We start from the raw sequence: 22,540 nt of genomic DNA, 5'->3' as shown, positions 1-22,540 counted from the left end.
GATGCTCATCCATGGAATTCTTCCCAAGGACTCTCTAAGTTTATTGAAATTAGCTCTTTTAAAGTCCAAGACTCTAGTTTGGCTGTGTTCTATTGCTTGTGCTTCCAGAATGTTGAATTCCAATATTGCATGTTGAATTCCAATATTGCATGTTGCATCTCATCAAAACAATGTTATAACCAGGTTCAGTTATAATATTGTGCGAATTATGACACCAAGTGGCCTCCAGTCTTCTTGAAACTAGTCAAAGTAACTGCAAATGTCTCAGTTTGGGAAGTATCAAGGTTGTAGCACACCGTATCTAGCCAGGAGTCATTTAGTGCTTGGACTGCATAATTTGCTTCCATTTAGAGAGATTCAATTGCTTTTGCAACCATGAGCAAGACCTTTCAGAGTTATAACAAAGTTATAATTATTGCCCAGTTCTAATTATATTTTTTGCAGTACAATATCAGAAGATGTGGAGAGACCTGGCCCATAGAATCATCAGAAGTAGGACACAACTGAATGGATAACATCATCATCAACAACAACTATATTTTTAACCATATTACACAATATAGTGTTTCTTAGTGTACAAAGATTAACCTCTGAGATGCCAAGCAAATTAATGGTTAGTTTTAAACAGATGTATATTATATTTAGATTTTCTATATAATGTATTTGTATAAAACAGCTTACAAAAAGAAGCCATCTGTTATGAGTCATATATTCAAATGCTGGAACACTAGTTTATGTATGTATGCATTAACTTTATAGACTCTTGCCATCCCCATTATTGGAAGACACAGAGGCTTAATGACCCTGGAGATGGTCTCAGCTCCAGTGGTTCGAGCCCTAGCACAACGTGGCAGTGAGATCCTCTCAGCTTCTGTCCATCTAACCATTTGAAAGCATGTTCTGTGCAAGTAGATAGGTGCCACTTTGGAGAGGAGATGAGCTGGTGCTTTGTGCAAACAGTCTGATTCCTGATGGCTCTGAACCTTCCCGATTGCAAGGCAGCTCTGGGACGGGAGGAGGCCTTAAGTGACAGGAGTGCAGGAAGAGCCACTCATCTTTCTCTCTGGTGCAAAGGAAGCTCGCCATCCTGCGGTGCATCTTGGGAAGTGCGCAAGAGTTTCCTATAACAAGGCTGGTACCTTGGAAAGCCAAACTACTATTCTGCAATAGCATTGTGGTCTCCTGGCTACTGTAACAATGCCTAATAATAATAATAATAATAATAATAATAATAATAATAATAATAATCCACAATATACTTGTCATAAACACTGAAATAGTATAGTTTGCTACATTGCGTCAATCATAAAATTATGACTATTATCTGAAAGAAATCTCTCTCTCTCTCTCTCTCTCTCTCTGTGTGTGTGTGTGTGAGAGAGAGAGAGAGAGAGAGAGAGAAAGAGGGAGGGAGAGAGGGAGGGAGAGAGGGAGAGAGGGAGGGAAGGAGGGAGAGAGGGAGATTTCTTTCACAGACAAATTCATATGAACCAACTGATATCACATTTGCACTGAAATATTAAAATGGCTGGTTAGCTTCTCTTTTTTAAATATTTGTAAGTAACACTATGAATTCTAGAAGAATTTATATACTCAAGATAGCAAATACCATAAAGTCTATCTCTGAAACAGGAGGATAACCTGACAAAGGAATATACTTACAAGTAGATTTTCCATGGGTTTTCTCACAGTTTGGACAGTGGTAAATATCAATATCCGGTGCCTCATCTTCTTCTACACCAACACAGCTGAAATTTATAAAAGAACAAGTCATTGTTAAACAACAATATTAAGCAAAATCATCAGATATTTCAAGACATAACAAGTCCAAGGTCCAACCTTCTTAATTTCTATAACAGGACCTTAGCTGACCTTTGTCAGTTTTGTGTGGTACTGGGAAATTAATGTACTTCAGTCTCCCTACTAAGATAATGTGTCAGATTACAAGTGGTCAGGTGGATCTGGGTCATATGAACAGAGTGCGATAGCTAAATTAAGTGTCAAAAGTAATACTAAAGGCATACATATTTTTCATCTGGTGAAGCTAGCCAGGCCATAGGGACCTCTAATTTCTTAGTCTAAAGTGGTATTTTTTATTTAAAAGTGGTATTTTTTATTTAAAAAGTAAGCAATACTCTCCCTCCAAAAAACAAAATTATATAGTGAGTGCCATTGGATGAGAACTAATTGGAAACATTTTTTTTTATTTTTGTATTGTACTTCTCACTTGTTTTACAAATGTCATTTTGATTCATGCTTTGCTCCACATGGATTATCCTTATAGAGTATAGGAAGCTGTCATCTATGACCTGGGTCATAGATGGGTTGGACATGACTTCGCAACTAACAACAACATCTATGACTTGGCTACAAATATAGAATTATGATGTGGTTGTAGAATTATGGTGGTTACTCCTGTTTTGTTTTCCTTTAATTGATTATAGTTGCAAAGAATGCTTGAAAATCAAAGGATGCTTCTGCTGAATAGTTAAAAATTGCTAAGTAGAGCCCATTCACAGCAAATGTACTTTTAACATATTCCAAGAATTACTATTGCAATTATTTTTCCAAATGTTTACAAACATACACCCTATAGTTACATTTTTCTCTCTCACACACATACACACATGGAAGAAAATCTAGCAATACCCAAATAATTTCAGCAACCAATTTTAAGTATGAAATTTCATGCACAGATACCCATTCCATATAATTTGCTCTAAATACCAAAAGTGATATTTTATAGAGCAGAATTCTATCAGAGCAGAGTAGAATTGTGTCCTTAATAACTGTGGAAAATCAGCATGAAGCATTGTGATGAATTTATCAATTCACCCCTTTTTTGGCACATAATTATATATAATTTGGGATCTCTGACTTGTACAAGGTATTTTGCTACCAAAATCAACCTCTGCTGCACAGAGATGAACATAAATACATCTTGAATATCAGAAACATAACTGCAAAGAAGCCATATATCCAATGCTAGGACCTTTCTCACAGGGCATCTGGTTGAAAGTCATCATGAGGAGGAAGGGAAAGAGTGCAGCTGACCAAAAAGGAGAAGGAACTTGTAGCCTTTCAGATGTTACTGAACATCCAGCAGCAACAGTCAACATGCCCAGAAGTAGGAAATATTGGAATCTGTGCTTCAGTGATATTTGGACAGTTCAGCAATGCAGGTAATCCTCAACTTACAGCAGTTCTCTTAGTGACCATTTGGAATTACAATGGACCACTGCAGCATCCTCATGTTCATGTGATCAAAATTCAGATCATTGACAACTGACTCATATTTATGACAGTTGCAATGTCCCAGGGATATGTGATCTTGTCACCTTCTCACAAGCAAAGTCAATGGGGAAGCCAAATTCACCCAATAGCTGTAGTGCAGGGGTGTCAAACTCCATTTCATTGAGGGCCGCATCAGCATTGTGGTTGCCCTCAGGGGGCCGGGTGGGTGTGGCCTGGGTGGGTGTGGCCTACTGGGTGGGCGTGGCTAGAGTGTGTATGGCCTAGTGGGTGGGCGTGGCCAGCTCTACATCGTTCTCATCAAGGGTGCCTATGGGGGCCTGGGCAGGAGTGGGACAGATCTGAGGGTCTCTGGCAGAAGGAGGGTCTCTGGGCCAGGGCCAAGGCAGTGGGGGCCGTTCCCTCACTGTTTCCAGGATGGCTTCGCGGGCCGCATGAAACCACTTCGCGGGCCGGATCTGGCCCCCGGGCCTTGTGTTTGACATGTCTGCTGTAGTGATTCACTTAACAACTGTGGCATGCAAGGTCATAAAATGGAGCAAAACCTTCGCTTAGCAACATAAATGTTGGGCTCAATTATGCTTTTAAGTCAAGGACTACCTACATTTGTTTTAATAGTATAGATATACTGCTGCTTCTAATAAAGCAACTAAGCAAAGCATCTAAATCTTCCTGTACAAAACCTTAAAGCAGGAGTGTCAAACTCAATTTCATTGAGGGCCGCATCAGCATTGCGGTTGCCCTCAGGGGGCCGGGTGGCTGTGGCCTGGGTGGGCGTGGCCTAATGGGTGGGCGTGGCTAAAGTGCGTATGGCCTACTGGGTGGGCGTGGCCAGCTCTACATCGTTGGCATCAAGGGTGCCTTATGGGGGCCCGGGCAGGAGTGGGACAGATCTGAGGGTCTCTGGCAGAAGGAGGGTCTCTGGGCCAGGGCCAAGGCAGTGGGGGCCGTTCCCTCACTGTTTCCAGGATGGCTTCGCGGGCCGCATGAAACCACTTCGCGGGCCGGATCCGGCCCCCGGGCCTTGTGTTTGACATGTCTGCCTTAAAGAATAGCTGTCTCGAAAGATGCTTTTTCATGAGGCAACCACGATCTGGATGACTGAGAATCTCCACAGACCTTAAAGAATAGCAAGCATCTATCTTCCATTCTTTTAGCTTTGTAAATTGTTGATGCTGCACAAACTGTGGGGTTCTGCAGTCTTCTTCCATCATCCCAAAAAAGAAACAGCAACAGAGCTGAAACTTCTACAGGCTCTATACATTTTAAGGAGCCTGCATTGCACCGAAGCACTTTCACAGTGCTTAATCTCAACTGATAATGTGTCTTTAAACTAAAAATATTGAGACTAAAATCTTCCAGGCAATTAATATTACTTTTAAGAGTTGGAGATACTGTCTTCAAAATCCTTCTCTTAGCTATTAAATGATTGTTGTTTGATCGTAGCTACAAATTCCAACAGACTTATAATTCTATTAAAAATTAAAAAATTTCAAAGGAATTCTTAGTTCATGACAACTTTTTGTCAAATGTCTAATGTGAGTTTTGGATGTATTTGTGTGTGAATGTGTGCACATGTTCCTGCAAATACTTCTCTCTTATAGTAATATTCACATTATCCCAGGCTAGTTATTATGGAAGCAAAATGGTTCCATGAACAATCAACAGATCCATACACAAAACGTGTTTGAATACTTAGAGAAATCCCAAGTTACACAGAAAAATATTTACTCAGATAGTTATCCATAAGATTTTCTCTAAATAATTATCCATGGGGTTTTTCTCATGATTATTAGGTTCCACATGCCCTGTCCTTCCACTTTTAACATGAGGACAATGTGCATGTTTTTCTCTCAGTTCTGATGGAAAATTTTAATCCAATTTCCAGGATGAAAAAGTGAAAATTAATTTCCCGTCACGTAATGTGACAGCTGCAGTTCTTCCTTCTTTGTCCAGAATTCCTGAATTAAGTTTGCCATCATAAAACATCATCTTGAGTTCTCTGGCGGTGTTTAGGCAGGATGCAAATAAATACATAAATACCTTAGTTGTGACATTATTTGGTTATTCAAAAACCTTGAGAGGAGACCCAAACCTGTCCAAATTCTTCCCACTATTACTGTTACCTGTGATCCATAGCATTTGTAACTATAACAGAATAACAGAGTTGGAAGGGACCTTACCCTTCAATGATCTGTTAAATAAAGACAAATCTATTGCTTGTGCAGAAATGTGCATCTTCCATCCTTAATGTAGATGTATACAATTATTCTGTTGATATTTATATATTATTAGGATTTTAAAAATGATATATTTTTAATGATGTATTTTTAAAATATGATGATGATAACTTTATTGTCACTTTGAATGTACACCAATCGGCATACATCAAAATGAAATTTCGTTGCATACAGCTCTCAAAGGGTCACCATCTCCGATATATACTTCTTGTTCGTGGCCCGCTCAAATTTCACATTGTCCATTTTAGTCTCTAGGGAGTGAACGATGGCACACAGGACAGATGGAAATGGGGCTCCATGTGGATTAGCCCTCAAATTCGCTTGTATTCTGACAACCTCGCCTTCTTTCCTTTTTCTGATCCTGACTCTTCCACCTTTTCCTTAAAGAGGCCTTGTTTCTTTTCGCCCCTGGAGCACTCTGCTGCTGCCACCAACTCCTCCAAAAGCCCCACTCCCTTCCTCTGGGCCTGCCGACAGCCTCATCCAGTTCCTTCACTCCATAAGCTCCAGGTCCTCTCCTCCTCTGCCTCCTCTGGAAACAGCCCTGATTTGCAGTAGAATCCATCACTGGGCCAGCAGTCAGATCTTGCTGCTGGTAGAACAAATTCAAACAGCACCAACGACTTTTAACGGTCTCACCAACAGTTCCAAAACAACTAGAAACTTGCCATGCCAGCAAAGATTGTCGGTCGTATGTCGTATGTTACCTTAGTTCCACCATGTTGCTCAAACACATTAAAATCTTCCTGATCATGTGGCCTATAGCCCTTACTATCCCTCCCAAAACTATTTGCCTTCAAGAGCCAATGCAGCCGCAGCCATTCCAGGCGCCGCCATCTTAGATCTTGATGTTCAATTATATTCAAATATGTTCAATTACATAAAATTAATTAGTGACATATTGAACATTCTTATCTAATTCCACAATGCTTATAAAAGTGTTCTTTATTCACTGTTTTAGCAGTTTCTGTCTTCTCTTTTTTCCCCTTTTAAACAATTCTTAATTAAAAAAACATAATAGTTTCTTTAAAAAGATGTTGGTGGCAATGATCAAGAGACTACAGCTGCCATGTGTGATCCTGTTGGGATTACTTGGGACCACCAAATATTTCCCTCTCAACAATCTGTGAAAGGTTGCAGATTCACTCTAAAAGGAACAACTGTGTAGCTCCAAGCCCGCTAGTAGGTTCACTGCTGACAAGATATGATAGTAGGTCAAAATTGCAAGGTTCTGGGCTTTGCTGAGAGAACATATGCTAAAACATGTAAGAAACAGCTGCTGCAATTGGGTATGTGTAGTTTAATGAAGAGAAGAGTGAGGGGTGACATGATAGCAGTGTTCCAATATCTCAGGGGCTGCCACAAAGAAGAGGGACTCAAGCTATTCTCCAAAGCACCTGAAGGCAGGACAAGAAGCAATGGATGGAAACTAATCAAGGAGAGAAGCAACCTAGAACTAAGGAGAAACTTCCTGACAGTTAGAACAATTAATCAGTGGAACAACCTGCCTCCAGAAGCTGTGAATGCTCCAACACTGGAAGTTTTTAAGAAGAGAGTGGACAGCCATTTGTCCGAAATGGTATAGGGTTTCCTGCCTGAGCAAGGGGTTGGACTAGATGACCTCCAAGGTCCCTTCCAACTTTATTGTTGTTGTTGTTGTTGTTGTTGTTGTTGTTGTTGTTGTTGTTAAGGCTGGATGATAAGAAGTCAGCATTATCTTAACATCATTCCTGACAGCACAACAATGCAATCAATGGAGCTTTTCTTAGCAAGCTAGTTGTATTATTTTACATTTATTTTTCAACTACAGTGCAGAAATATTTCCTACAGAAAATAAGATAAGAGGTTTAAGACTCTTTTGTAATTTGGTGGAAAAATTATCTATTTTACATTTTATTTACTGCAAGCAAATAAATAAGAAATATTACTTACTGAACTCCTTAATTTCCTCTTTTTATAGACGCTAGGAGACACACAGTTTTCTTCCATAAGGTCAACTAGAGTTAAAATGCTTCCTGTTTTCATTTATTTTCATTTTTCTCTCACACAAGAACTTCATTCATTCATTCGTTCGTTTGTTCATTCATTCATTTATTCAATTTATATAGCTTCCCATCTTCCATACATGATTCTAGGTGGCTTACAATAAAATAAATATAAATACATAAATATAGAATATAAAACTAAAAATAAAACACATAGCAGCTGGACCTCAATTATCCACAGAGCTAGGAGACAAACTATTAATATTTGCCAGTGACCAGTTTTTTGTCATTCCCTTTTTGCCATGCTATAATGACAGTTGAGAAAGAGAAATGAACAGAGCTAGATAGGGAAGTTTATAATCTTAAGCATATATCATAGCAGTAAAATTATCTCACAGTTTTCAAAGTTCTCTGCTCTTAATCAAGACTCTCAAAATTCATCTGCTTGCCTCTCGTTCTTCAAATAGCACAAACAGAACCAAAGAAATGGGGAAACTTTCATATTCTCACTTCCTCATCTCTCAAAAGCTGTTTGAAACCCACGGTCATCTTGATTGCCACCATTCAAACCACTGAGATTAGTAGTTATTTCCCCCAGTTGTCCAACAAGGAATGCTGTGCCATCCTGTGCATACTTTTAATTATATTTTTAGCATTTACCTAGTGATTTCTTCCTAAAAGCAGTGACTGCTATTTTTATTTTATTTTATTTTATTATTTTATTTTATTTTATTTTATTTTATTTTATTTTATTTTATTTTATTTTATTTTATTTTATTTTATTTTATTTTATTATTTTATTTTATTTTATTTTTATTTTTTTATTTTATTTTATTTTATTTTTTTATTTTATTCTATTTTATTTTATTTTATTATTTTTTTATTTTATTTTATTATTTTATTTTTTATTTTTTGGGGGGCGAAGGGGAACTACAAAGCCAACAATACATTCATTTTCTCCTTTACTTACAGTACGTGAACATCTCTGGAGAGGGGAAAGTGGCTGGCTCAGACCAGGAGTGAGATTTCTGCCAATGGAGAAATGGTATAAGGTATGCCTAAGGAAGGTCTACACTGCAAATGGAAAAATTCTTTCATATAATTCAGGACAATGTACCCTAATTATCAAAAACAGGTACTGTAATAAAGACTCAAGAGAAAGAGGGCACACAGTGAAAGTAAGCAGGGACATACGCATTATTACTGATTTGTCACATATTGCAGCAATTAGTACAAGTATTTTCTTGATGCTATGCTCTGTGGCAAGACATTTAACAGAATAAAAGAGAAAAACAGCCAATGATTCTGAACCTCAAAAATAATCTCCTATACTACAATTCTAAAAGAATTCCCCATCTGGACTTGCTCTGGTGCAGAAATTTGGTTCAGAAAGAAGCTCTCCCTTTGGAATTGTTAGGAAGTGTTTTTTGTTCCTCTTATTTACTGGAAAAGGCCTCTGAGACAAGAAGAATGGGGGATATGTGGGCCGAATGTTTGTAAATGAGCAAATAAATGGGGTGGTAAAACGGGGGCATTTATTTGTTCTTTGTTCTTCCCTCAGTCTTTATATTTATTTATTTGTTCATTTATTTATCCAGTTTATATTTTGCCACAGAGGGTATCAGATGCTCAGCAGCCTTCAACAATGCAATACAATACATAGTACAAGCACTGAAATCTCTATAATAGTAGTTCCAGTTGGACTAATGCTATATGCTCTTCATGAGGCTGCTCTGAAGGCCCATCTAGCCTTATAGACAGCGATGGGTTCAGTGAAGTTATACCCATTTTGTGCAACCTGGTTATCACCTTTAAAACTCTATTTGGCATGAGGTCAGATTATTTGTTGGGCTGCCTCTCTCAGAGATTGGGTAGATTAGGCATGCTCCAGGTCCAGTGGTGGGATTCAGCCAGTTCACACCAGTTCGGCAGAACCGGTAGCTAATTTTTTGTTGCCCAGGCCCAGAATGGACTTCCGGAAGCAGCATCCACACAGAGAACCAGTTGTTCACATATTTGAATCCCACCAGTGTCCAGGTCCCTTCCCTTAAATGCTGCTATCTTGCAGATATGACAAGGAAACGTGCCTTTTCTGTCACAACCTCTGGCCTGTAAACACTTTCCCTTTGTGATAAAATAGTTCTCCATGCTTTTAATCTTACAGAAAGCCTTAAAAAGATCTGGCTTATACCCCAATGACATCAAAGTTGGAAGAGAGATTTGTGGGCTATATTGGGGAAGTTTTATTGTGGTGCCAGGTTTTTCTCTTTACGGTTTTATTGTTACTTGTTATTGCTGTTCTTATACATTGTTTTATCCTTTGGTTGTGAGCTACTCAGAGTTAGGTTTTAAGATGGGCAGCCATAGAAATATTTTAAATGAATAATCCATATAAAAATAATTTGAGAGCAAGGGAAGAGCACATAACAAACATCATGGTCTCTGCAAAAGTGCTCCAGATTTTTAACTTCTTCCTAAAGGTCACCTAATGAGAAGGAAGGACTCACTGGAGAAGAGCCTAATGCTGGGAAAGATTGAGGGCAATAGAATAAGGGGACAACAGAGAATGAGGTGGCTGGATAGAGTCACTGAAGCAGCAGGCGTGAGCTTAAATGGACTCCAGAAGATGGTAGAGGACAGGAAGGCCTGGAGGAATGCTGTCCATGGGGTCGCGATGGGTCGGACACGACTTCGCAACTAACAACAACAATAACAACAACAAAGGTCATTACTGAAGGGGAAAGCTTGATATCTAAAGTAAGACTCAAGCAAAATCCGGAGGCTATAATGGAAAAACACCATCTGTACCACAAGCAGGGTATCATCAACAATTTCTCCCAGGATGTAAGCAGTGAATGTGGAATTTCTGGTTAAAAATATTGGTATGAGAAAACCCAGCAACAGGGGGGGAAAAGCAGTCAGTAACAATAATCAGATACACCATTATTAAAAATCATAGCAACATCACAAAAATATAATAAAACAGCATTAATAAAAAATACTGTAATTCAGCATTCTATACAGTAGTACCCATCAGATATCATAAAAACAGACAAAACTGAAAGATTTATTTCTGATGCTGGAAACATAGGTGCTAGGAAGGCCTTTCCAAGGAGAGAATTTTTTAAAAGAAAATTCATATATCCATATAGTAATGGAAAGCCAGTTATCCCGTTGTATTTAGAAGAATTTCAGCAAAGCATTGTAAATACTTCAAATGTTAAAACAATAGAGCCCATAGTATACTATGCACATGAGAATTAAGTATGTGGTCTGAAAGGTTTATTCAGATGTCTTTATACAGCCTTCCCAACCAAGGTGACATCTATTTGTGTCCATTTCATCTCCCAAACATTTTCAGCCAAAGAATTCTAGTAAACTGGTCTGCACATCTCAAAGGAGCCCTTGAAGGCTACAACTGGTGATTGTGTGCTTTCTGCTGAATATGCTCACAAGCTTCCATTCCACTGGGAAAATTGGTGCTTAAGGTGCCCTCTGAAGAGACGCTAGGAAAGTAAGGCTTTAAGAGCAAGGTACATGCTTCATTGCTTTAACACAAAGCAAAAGCTCTCTGGGCAGCTTACAGTAAACACACACACACACACACAGAGAGAGAGAGAGAGAGAGAGAGAGAGAGAGAGAGAATATTACAGCTAGTGCTCAACTTACAACCATTCATTTAGTAACCATCTGAAGTTACATCTCAGAAAAATGTGCCTTATTACTGGTCCTCACACTTAAAACTGTTGCATCATTCCCATGCTCATGTGCAATTGGGCACTTGGCAATCAGCATATATTTACAATGGCTGCAGTGTCCTGGGGTTTTCTGATTGCCATTTCCGATCTTCCCAGTCAGCATCTGACCAGCAGACTCATTAAGGGAAGCTAGATTTACTTAACAACCACCTGATTCCCCTAACAACTGCAGTGACTTGCTTAACAACCATGGCATAAAAGGTTACAAACTCACATGCAACTCATTTATAACAATTGACTTGCTTAGCAATGGAAATTCTCTCCCCACTTTTTTCATAAGTTAAGGACTACCTGTACAATTCAAGTTAAAAGATATCCAGTCAAATCAAGTGTAACCAAAATAAAGACACCATATGAACTAGAAATCAGCATGGCAGCCATCAAAATGTAAACAATATGGATTAGTGTACAATTAGAATAATATCAAGATATGATCACTCAGCTTTAACTGGATATTTATTACTCATGTTAATCAAACAGATTTCAAGATGTTCCCCAGGAAAACGTGGGGTGGATCTCATGCTAGAAATTCTGAAGGAAATTTTTTTTCTCGAGAGTATTTTTTCCCATATTTACTAAGAGTCTACCTAAAATGCCCTGAATAAATCAATGTTTTTCCATTAGTTGATGATGCTATGTTCAATTACACAAGCTCACCAAATTAACTGCTTTTGACTTTGACTGGGCCATTGCAACCGCTTGATTCTTTTCTTTTTCAACCATTCTGTTGTAGATTTGCTGGCATGCTTGGAATCACTGTCCTTTTGTAGGACCCAATGTCAGCCAAACCTTAACTGTCAGACAGATGGCTTCACATTTGACTCTAGAATACTTTGGTATACAAAGGAGTTCACGGTTGACTGAATGACTGCAAGGTGCCCAGGTCCTGTGGCTGCAAAACAAGGCCAAATCATCACCCCCTCCCTCATTGTGCAAGATGGTCAGTACCAAGATATTTGTGCTGATATGCTGTGTTTGGTTTTCACCAAACATGGCACTGTGTATTATGGCCAGACATCTTCACTTTGGTCTTGTCTGTCCAAACAACACTGTTCCAGAAGTCTTGTGATTTGTTCAGACGCAACTTTGCAAACCTAAGCCATGCTGCCATGTTATTTTTAGACAGAAGTGGCTTTCTCCTGGCAGCTCTTCCAACCAAACTATACTTGTTCAGTCATGTCATCAACTTTAACATTTAACATGATAACTGAGGCCTGTAGTGTCTGAGATGCAACTCTTGTTTGTTTGTTTGTTTGTTTTGTTTGTTGCAATTTCTCTGAGCAGTCCGACCTTGCTGTGAATTTGCTGGGATGTCTGTTCCTGGGAAGATTGGTAACTATATTGAAAGTTTTCTGCTTGTGAAGAATCTTCCTTACTATAGAAGGATGGGTTTTAAATTGTTTGGAAATGGCCTTATAAATCTTCTCAGATTGCTGGGGAGCAATAATTGTTCCTCTAAGATCATTGCTGATGTCTTTCCTCTTTGGCATTGTGTTAAGACACACCTCAACTGCTGGTGATCAACAAACTCCTAAAACATCAGCTGTTATAGGGATAGTCACACTTGGTTATTCATTTATTTATTTATTTCAATTTATATACCGCCCTTTTCCCCGAGGGACTCAGGGCGGTTTACAGGGCAAATTAAAGCAGTACAATATATACAGGTTAAAATAAAATAAAATTAAATAGCCCCAAAATAATTAAAAAATAAAACCTTAACCCAAAACCCTCAGTCCAGGCCGGCAAGCTCGAATAGCCAAGTTTTTAGGTCCCGGTGAAACGAGCGAAGGTCGGGGGCCATCCGGAGTTCCACAGGCAGCTGATTCCAAAGGGCAGGCACGCCCACCGAGAACGTTCTCCCCCTGGGGGCCACCAGCGGGCACTCCCTAACTGGCGGCACCCTGAGGAGGCCCTCCCTGTGGGAGCGCACAGGACGATGGGAAGTTGATGCTGGCAGCAGGTGCTCCCGAAGATAGTCCGGACCCATGCCATTTAGGGCTCTATAGGTCATCGCCAGCACCTTGAATCTCACCCGGAGGGCAACTGGAAGCCAATGCAGCTCGCGAAGAGGCATTACATAGGAGTATCGGGAAACCCCCATCACAACTCGCGCGGCCGCATTCTGCACCAGCTGAAGCCTCCAAGTAGTCCTCAAGGGCAGCCCCATGTAGAGAGCATTGCAGTAGTCTATCCGGGAGGTCACAAGCGCATGAGTGACTGTACGTACAGCGTCTCGGTCCAGATAGGGCCGCAACTGGCACACCAGGCAAACCTAGGCAAAAGCTCCCCTGGTCACGGCTCCTGTATGATCTTCCAAACTGAGCCGTGAGTCCAGGAGGACGCCCAAGTTGCAGGCCCTATCTACGGGGGGGTAACACCTCACCCCCCATAATTAACGATGGAATAGACTGGTTAATCCGAGATGCCGGTATGCACAGCCACTCAGTCTTGGCAGGATTAAGTCGAAGCCTGTTTCTCCTCATCCAGACCTGGACTACCTCCAGGCAATGGGACATCACGTCGAGGGCATCACTGGGTTGGTTTGGGGTGGAGAGAAAAAGCTGGGTATCATCAGTGTACTGATGATACCCCACCCCAAAACCACGAATGATCTCACCCAGCGGCTTCATATAGATGTTGAACAAGAGGGGAGAGAGGACCGACCCCTGAGGAACTCCACAAACGAGAGGCCTCGGGGCCGACCTCTGCCCTCCTGCCAACACCGACTGCGAGCGACCCAGGAAGTAGGAGAACCACTGTAGAACAGTGCCCCCCACTCCCAACCCCCTGAGATGCTGCAGCAAGATACCATGGCTGATGGTATCGAAAGCCACTGAAAGGTCTAATAGGACTAGGACAGAGGAACAACCCCTGTCCCGAGTCCGCCAGAGATCATTCACCACCATGACCAATGCCGTCTCTGTCCTGTACCCGGGCCTGAAGCCCGATTGGTACGGGTCTAGATAGTTTCCTCCAGGAACAGAGGGAGCTGATGTGCCACCATGCTCTCAACAACCTTCGCTACAAAGCGAAGGTTGGAGACAGGATGATAGTTGTTCAAAACAGCTGGATCCAAGACAAGCTTCTTGAGGAGGGGCCTCACCACTGCCTCCTTCAAGACAGCAGGGAAGCTACCCTCCCTCAAGGAAGCAGTTATTACTGCATGGATCCAGCCTCGTGTCCCCTCCCGAGCTGCATACACCAGCCAGGAGGGGCACGGGTCCAACAAACACGTGGTGGAACTCAGCCTCCCCATGATCCTGTCCACCTCTTCTGGAGTCACAGGATCAAATTCATCCCAGATAATGTTTCCAAGACCGCTCGTCTCCCTCCCATTTGACTCTGCCCAGTCGGAGTCCAGACCGGCCCGGATCTGAGCGATTTTATCCGTCAGATGCTGACTAAACTCCTCGGCCCGCCCCTGCAAGGGCTTCTCCCTCACCTCCTGATTAAGGAGGGAGCGAGTCACCCTAAACAGGGTGGCTGGGCGATTATCTGCGGAAGTGATGAGGACAGCGAAGTAGTTAGACTTCACCGCCTCCATCGCGGCGAGATAAGACCTCATTGAGGTTCTTAACCATAATCGATCAGATTCGGACCGGCTGGATCGCCAACAGCTCTCCAGACCCCGTCTCCGGCGCTTCATCACCCGGAGCTCCACAGAAAACCATGGAGCCCAACGGGATCTGTGCTGGGTCAGGGGTTGCAAGGGTACAACACAGTCGAGCGCCTCGGTGGCTGCCCTTTCCCAGGCATCCACCAAGGCGTCGGCCGGGCTGTGAGTGAGGGAGATAGGTATAGACCCAAGCGCCATCTGGAACCATTCCAGATCCATTAGCCACCTGGGGCGGAACCACCTGGTCGGATCCACAGCCCAGCGGCGAGGGGTGGCAAAGCGGAAGACCAACCGCAGGAGATAATGATCGGTCCATGACAGGGGGACAATAGTTGGCGAACCCCCTCCCAGATCATCAAACCACTGTCCAGATAAGAAGACAAGGTCGAGTGTGTGACCCCCTCCATGAGTTGGACCCTGAATTACTTGGGTCAGGTCCATGGCCGTCATGGAGGCCATGAACTCCCGAGCCAACTCTGATGACCCCCCCTGGGAAGGCAGGTTAAAGTCCCCCAGAACTATAAGTCTGGGAAACTCAATCGCCAACCCTGAGAGGGCGTCGAGAAGCTCGGGCAGGGCCATTGCCACACAGCTGGGCACCTAGTACGTTAGCAACAGGGCCAACTGAGCCCCAGGACCGCACCTCAGGAGGAGTGACTCACACCCGACTATCTGTACGACAGTGGCCTCCCGTGGTCAATGATCAATTGATCAAGGGCCCTTGATTAGCAGCACCTGGCTGCTACTTAGCCTCTTCATATTTATGGAAGCAGTAAGGATGTACTTAGTTTTTCATACATGGCTACTCCATTTTGGCTTTCTTTTTGTAAATTAAATGATGACATGTCATGTGTTGTTCATCTGAGCTTATATTTACCTACTTTTAACAAGTGCTGAGGATCGGATGATTTTTACTATGTTCTGATATATAAAACCATAGAACTCAAGACTGTAGATACTTGGCAAGAAAGGCCCTCTTTTTCTTTGTTGTACATTTAACAATGAATTTCTTAGCAAGTATGCCTTTAGCAACTGGATTGCTCATGCTGCCATTCTGTCTCAAATTACTCCAAAACAATACAGGGGTTCCTCAATGAACAATTAGAACTTGCAATGGCATTGAAAGAATGGTTATAACCCGTCCTCATATTTGTGGCCATTGGAGTGTTTCTGTGGTTATGTGATCACAATTTGCAACTTTTCCCTGAAGGCTTCTGACAAGAAAAGTCAATGGTGAAGCTGGCAGTAAGTTGCAAGACATGGTTATGTGAAGTCCTCTCTTAATGACCTATGCCAGGGGTGTCAAACTCAATTTCACTGAGGGCCGCATCAGCATTGCGGTTGCCCTCAAGGGGCCGGGTGGGTGTGGCCAGGGTGGGCGTGGCCTACTGGGTGGGCGTGGCTAGAGTGCGTATGGCCTACTGGGTGGGCATGGCCACCTCTACATCGTTCGCATCAAGGGTGCCTATGGGGGCCTGGGCAGGAGTGGGACAGATCTGAGGGTCTCTGGCAGGAGGAGGGTCTCTGGGCCAGGGCCAAGGCAGTGGGGGCTGTTCCCTCCCTGTTTCCAGGATGGCTTCGCGGGCCGCATGAAACCAGTTTGCGGGCCGGATCTGGCCCCCGGGCCTTGTGTTTGACATGTCTGACCTATGTGATTCCCTCCAACGATGGCACCAGGGTCTACAGGAACTGTGGTGGCTAAGTGATACGCTCACATTGCTTAATGACAATTTCCAGTCCCAGTCAGTGTTGTTAAGTAAAGACTTTCTGTATTCGTGTAGTCTAAAGCAATTTAACAACAAATAGACCAGATTTTGGTGTCCATGGTCAAGGTTTTTGTGTATCTATATTTTGTTGTTGTTGTTGTTGCTATTTTATACATGCAGAAAATAGCAGGATGGCTTTTTCCCAAGACCTCAGATTATTGATACTTTTACCCACTGTGGTACCTAGGCTGGAACATAACACAAGCCACTAGTATAATACATAAAATGAATAATTAATTACATCATAAGATACAAAGCTAAACACATATTCCTTAGAGATCAGTGGTCTGCTTATTTTGCATGGATCTCATCCTAAATCTGACCATTTTATATGGTTAGAGCTGTAACTCTTTCCACTATAGTGCATAACAGGTACTGATATTGCAATTCCAAAAATACTGAAGGGAGTATTCTGGCATGGTTTAGATTATGATGGAAGCTATTCTTATAAAAGGTATACAAAACAGAAAATTGAAGCAGTTGGTTGTATTTCTTCTTCCATCCCAAGGCTCCTGTTAGAACCTATTATATGAAATACTTTAATACTAATAATAATCTTCTAATTACATGCTTTAATAGCTGGTTCATTAGAGAAATATGTTCCTGATCTGTTTATTTTCCTTTATACTCTGAAGCTTGATTAAAAGCCTAATAAAGTTGATGATAATGCTCTCTTCTATTCCCAGTTCTTGCTGGAGCAAGCAACTCTTACATGTAAAGTCTGAGGGAGCAAATAATACAGTGTCAAACATGGAATCTTCTGTTACTAAATTCTCTCCCTCACCCATCATAACTGTTGCAGGGAACAGAATTAGCCAAGCTAAAACTCACAGCTGAAACCATTGGCAGATTAAAACCACACCATGCCAGGTTTAAAATGGATCTGCTACATAAAACTTCAAATTCTGATGCTCAGTTGGCATTATTGAATAAACATATTGGACGATCTCATAATGTTTGTGTAATACAATTATTAATGGCATATAATGCCGTACGTTGTTGCAGAGTAGGTGTGTTCCAGGTCATTCTATTAAATGTTGTCATCTTGTGGGATTGAGGTAGCTAGCGTGCCTTCACTGTCCCAGCTTCCACCCTCTGGAACAGCACCCTCTCAGAGATACAAACCACACTCACTCTCCTAGGGTTCTGGAAAGCTATTAAAACTGGCTTTGGTCCCAGGCCTGTTAATATAGTTTGTGTTTTTATTATATTTGTAGGAAAGAGTCTTTGTTTTATTTTTTTACCCCACCTTTATTATTTTTATAAATAACTCAAGGCAGAGAACATACTTAATAGTCCTTTCTTCTCCTATTTTCTCCACAACAACAATCCCATGAAATGAATTAGGCTGAGAAAGAGAGAGACTGGCCCAGAGTCACCCAGCCAGCTTTTATCCTTAGTATGGGACTAGAACTCACACTCTCCTGGTTCTTTGCCTCATGTTTTAATCACTAGATCAAACTGACTCTATTTATTATTAGTAGTAGTAGTAGTAGTAGTAGTAGTAGTAGTAGTAGTAGTAATTAATATTACTATTAGTATTATTACTATTATTATTATAGCTTGAGGCTATATATGTTATTTTATGTTGTATCTGTTTTTATGGACTTTTTAGTTTTCTGTGCCACTGGAACTGCAGTTGAATTTTGAAGCATTTTAACCATTTATTCTTTCCTAAAGCTAGAAACATTTTTATAGATAAAAAAATTAGGGCCCTTTTTGGGCTAAACAAAAACCTTTTTTTCACTCAGTATCATATGGTTAATTAACATAACTGGGTTCAAATTTACCAGTCAGTCTTAAACCATTATGTAAATTTGGCCCTTTACTTGTTCAGATGTTCCAGTAATTTGTATCAAACATAATCAACAATATGGTGCCTCAACACATTTTTATACTTAATGCTTATGGTTCATCATATTAAGCAATATAGTGGTTTCTAATTCTTTACCTTTAAAATGTGCTTAGATCATATACAATCCCTCATTGTTGAAACATTCTGAAAATAAGTTACTCTAATGCTTTTATTTAAGGAATTTATTTAAGCATGCTTTTTTGATAACACTCACAGATCGACTTGATAACATACCACATAGTAAGGTACAGATTCTAATTCTGACTTCAAGAGTTACATATTATATTTTATTTTAATTCATTTATTTATTTTAATTCCATTTATATCCCGCCCTTCTCCGAAGACTCAGGGCGGCTTACAAGCTTAGCAGTAGCCTTCATTCTATGTATATGCCTGCTTATTAGGGCTTTCACACACACCCCAAGCGGCATTATTACAAAGTCAGCTTAATTGCCCCCAACAATCTGGGTCCTCATTTTACCTACCTCGGAAGGATGGAAGGCTGAGTCAACCTTGAGCCTGGTGGGATGCGAACCTGCACTAATTACAGGCAGCTGGTGTTACTTAAGGAGGCATCAGCCCACTGCTCCACCAAGGCTCTTGCAATACTACTGTAAACTGCTGTTGTCCCTCAAAAGATCTGTCCTACTGGATTCTTCACAGTTCTGGTGTTAATATCTAACTGAAACCATCCTAAAAGAAGTTACCAAGAATTAATTTGTTGCTGTTTTCATCCTTTTCAGGTGAGAACAGGAGGTCCCTGAACAAGTGTCTATGATCAGTGTGAGGGGAAAAAAATATAAATGAGGGGAAATTGACTATACCAGGGGTGTCAAACTCAATTTCATTGAGGGCCGCATCAGCATTGCGGTTGCCCTCAGGGGGCCAGGTGGGTATGGCCAGGGTGGGTGTGGCCTACTGGGTGGGCGTGGCTAGAGTGCGTATGGCCTACTGGGTGGGCATGGCCAGCTCTACATCGTTCGCATCAAGGGTGCCTATGGGGGCCTGGGCTGGAGTGGGACAGATCTGAGGGTCTCTGGCAGAAGGAGGGTCTCTGGGCCAGGGCCAAGGCAGTGGGGGCCATTCCCTCACTGTTTCCAGGATGGCTTCGCGGGCCACATGAAACCACTTCGCCGGCCGGATCCGGCCCCCGGGCCTTGTGTTTGACATGTCTGGACTATACTGTATTAGGAGAAAAGTTCAGCCATAGGGGTAGGATTATATTCTCCTGTAAGGACACAATTTACAATATGTGGGTATTACTGTATCTAATCTTGCTATTGAATTTCCAGGCTGTGCCAGAAACCAAGACTACTCTATGATTTGCAAAGTAATTTGTTGGCTGTCTGCTGAGCTTCACACTTCAATTATTTTAAAGTTTATTGTAATGCACACCACATAAGGCTACTTCTGAAAACTCTTTGGTGTTTAAATGTGTTTCTTAACTTTGTGCTTTATCTTGCTGCAGAAGATAATTTTAACTAAAAATATCCTTTAGGTCAAGTTTTCAAACTTAAAGATATTGCTTCATTTAACTGAACTGTAAAATAGTTGGCTTAAAAATGCAAGCCACGTGATGTAAAACAAACAAACAAAAGTAGCTTATTTATGCATTATATATTTCCTGCACAGACAAGTCAGCTTATACAGGTAGTCCTTGACTTACAACAGTTCATTTAGTGACTGTTCAAAGTTACAACAGCACTGAAAAAAGTGACTTAGGACAGTTTTTCATATTTTTCACCGTTGCAACATCTCCATGGTCACATGGTCAAAATCGAAACGCTTGGGAACTGACTCACATTTATGACGGTTGAAATGCCCTGGGGTCATGTGATCACCTTTTGTGACCTGACAAGCAAAGTCAATAGGAAAGCCAGATTCACTTAACAACCGTGCTACTAATTTAACAACTGCAATGATTCAGTTAACAACTGTGGCAAGAAAGGTCGTAAAATGCGGCAAAACTCACTTAACAAATGTTACTTAGCAATAAAAATTTGGGGCTCAATTGTGGTCGTAAGTGGAGGAGTACCTGTATTGGGATTTTCCTATGATATCCCTTTGGGATAGGTTGGGATGAGAAACAATGAATGGCTCAAGGTTACAAGTGTCAATGGCTGGGGATGAACCAAAAATTGGATCTTCCAAATTCTAGTCCAAAACTCCATATTGGCTTATTTTAACCATTATAAAAGAAGGAGAAATTTAGCAAATGTTTTAACTGGTCCACATAAAATATACTATTTGTGCTTTTTTTTAAAAAAATGAAATAACACTGTAGTTTGCAGTATTTATCTAGCAACAATCTTTTCTATGGACTGAAATGTATAGATGGAATGTTTGGAACTCTAATTGATTGTTACAAGACTATAAAATTGAGAATTCTCTGTCCTTTTCCATCCAGCAAACCTGTAAAAAGAAGTCTGGAAGCTTCCATTTTTAGATTGATCACAGCAAGTTGTGGCAACTGCATATTTCTGACTAACTAACTAAAGATCAGTATGCAATACAGTGTAAGATTTAGCCAACATACTAAACTGAATTAATAATAATAATAATAATAATAATAATAATAATAATAATAATAATAATAATAATAAAGTTGGAAGGGACCTTGAAGGTCATCTAGTCCAACCCCCTGCTCAGGCAGGAAACCTTATACCATTTCAGGCAAATGGCTGAATATAAAAGGAAGTTTTGAGATCTTACTTAAACTATGTTGGGAGAGAGACAGGTCAGAATAAATTTAGGCAAAGAGTCACTGACATTCATTTCCAATACTTAAGATCTGAATCATATTCAAATACAACCTATATAACCTCATAAATAAATGCAGTTCTGTTTATATGGCTATATAGTTATCTGAAAAAGCGACAGAGGACATAGACACATTCTGTACATTTCAGTATACTGTATATCATAATTTCAGAATTCAGAAAAGATTATAGTCTTTGAACCAGAAATATCCAGCCAGAATTAAAATGTGCTCAAATTAAAAATGTGTTCAAACAATTGAATGGTTGGCCCTCTGGATTGCTCCTACTTGTTCCTTAATTCTAATCCTTATGTTGCTATTAAGCTTGTCAACTATAATTAAAAAGGATCTTTATGATTTAATGCAGATTATAAAATAAAATATGGTCACTGGAACATTCATTTAATCATCACAAATGCAGTTACTTCATGGGCAATTTCAGAGTCTGTGGATACAACAGTAAAAAAGAAATATGAGTGAATATATGGTTTTCCATGGTAGTTAGCATTCAATTACAGATTTTTACTTTAATCTACCTCTTTTATCCTACTCATTGCTGTCTCTGCTCATTTGGAGATTTCTAGTTTTAATGGCAATACATACTGTCTGGAAAGCTTTTCTTAACAAATCAGGATGTTCATTAAACTAATGTACAGTTATAACTGCTATAATTAGGTTACTTGTTTCAAAGGCAGCACATCTGACTCAAAGATTGTACTCTCAGATGTTCCTCTTCTTATAAAGATGTAATTTGAAGGCTTACAACTTGATATTAATATCCCCATAACATCTACTCACTGATATAATGATTGGGCCAAAGACTAGCTCCTGCTAATATTTTATCCCACATATTAATTGTGGGGTAATATTTCTTCTCCTTCCTCTTCCTCCTCTTCTTTCTCCTGCTCCACCTCCTTCTCCCGTTAAACTCATATGCATTTCTGGGTATATCAAGTATAGAAGATGCAATGTATAAGGGAAAACAAATTCTTGTTGAGAAGACAAGGCAAGTAAATACATATTACTAAGTTCCTCAAGAATTACCTTAGCAAGACTGAATGAAATATCTGTGTGCAAAATAAGCACAAGAGCTTTACTTGAATTGGATCATAGCACGCATCTGCACAGTGTTAACCAAAGTTGCCACTTGCCATATTTGCTACTTCAACTTCCTGCTATCTACCTCATTCTTGGGGTCTTTTTCATTGTAGATCTTGATGGCCAGATCAACATTTCAAAAGTAAAAATAGTTATGAGCTTATCTACAATTTGATCTTCCGGCAAAGGGATATTCCAAATATTGTTTT

General features: G+C 40.6%; 1 protein-coding gene across 1 annotated transcript in view; it reads right to left on the bottom strand.

The window, feature by feature from the left end:
- PHF2 (PHD finger protein 2) overlaps positions 1-22,540 on the bottom strand; it is a 148,939-nt gene that overhangs the window by 71,564 nt on the left and 54,835 nt on the right. Inside the window, exon 2 of the mRNA XM_083352228.1 lies at positions 1,663-1,748. Coding sequence (XP_083208354.1) covers positions 1,663-1,748 — 86 coding nt within the window. The remainder of the gene's footprint in view (positions 1-1,662; positions 1,749-22,540) is intronic.

The sequence above is a fragment of the Vipera ursinii genome (genome assembly GCF_947247035.1).
Source record: "Vipera ursinii genome assembly, chromosome: 2".
NCBI lineage: Eukaryota > Metazoa > Chordata > Lepidosauria > Squamata > Viperidae > Vipera > Vipera ursinii.
The sequence above is the reverse complement of the archived record's forward strand: the minus strand, read 5'-3'. Positions and strand labels throughout refer to the sequence as shown.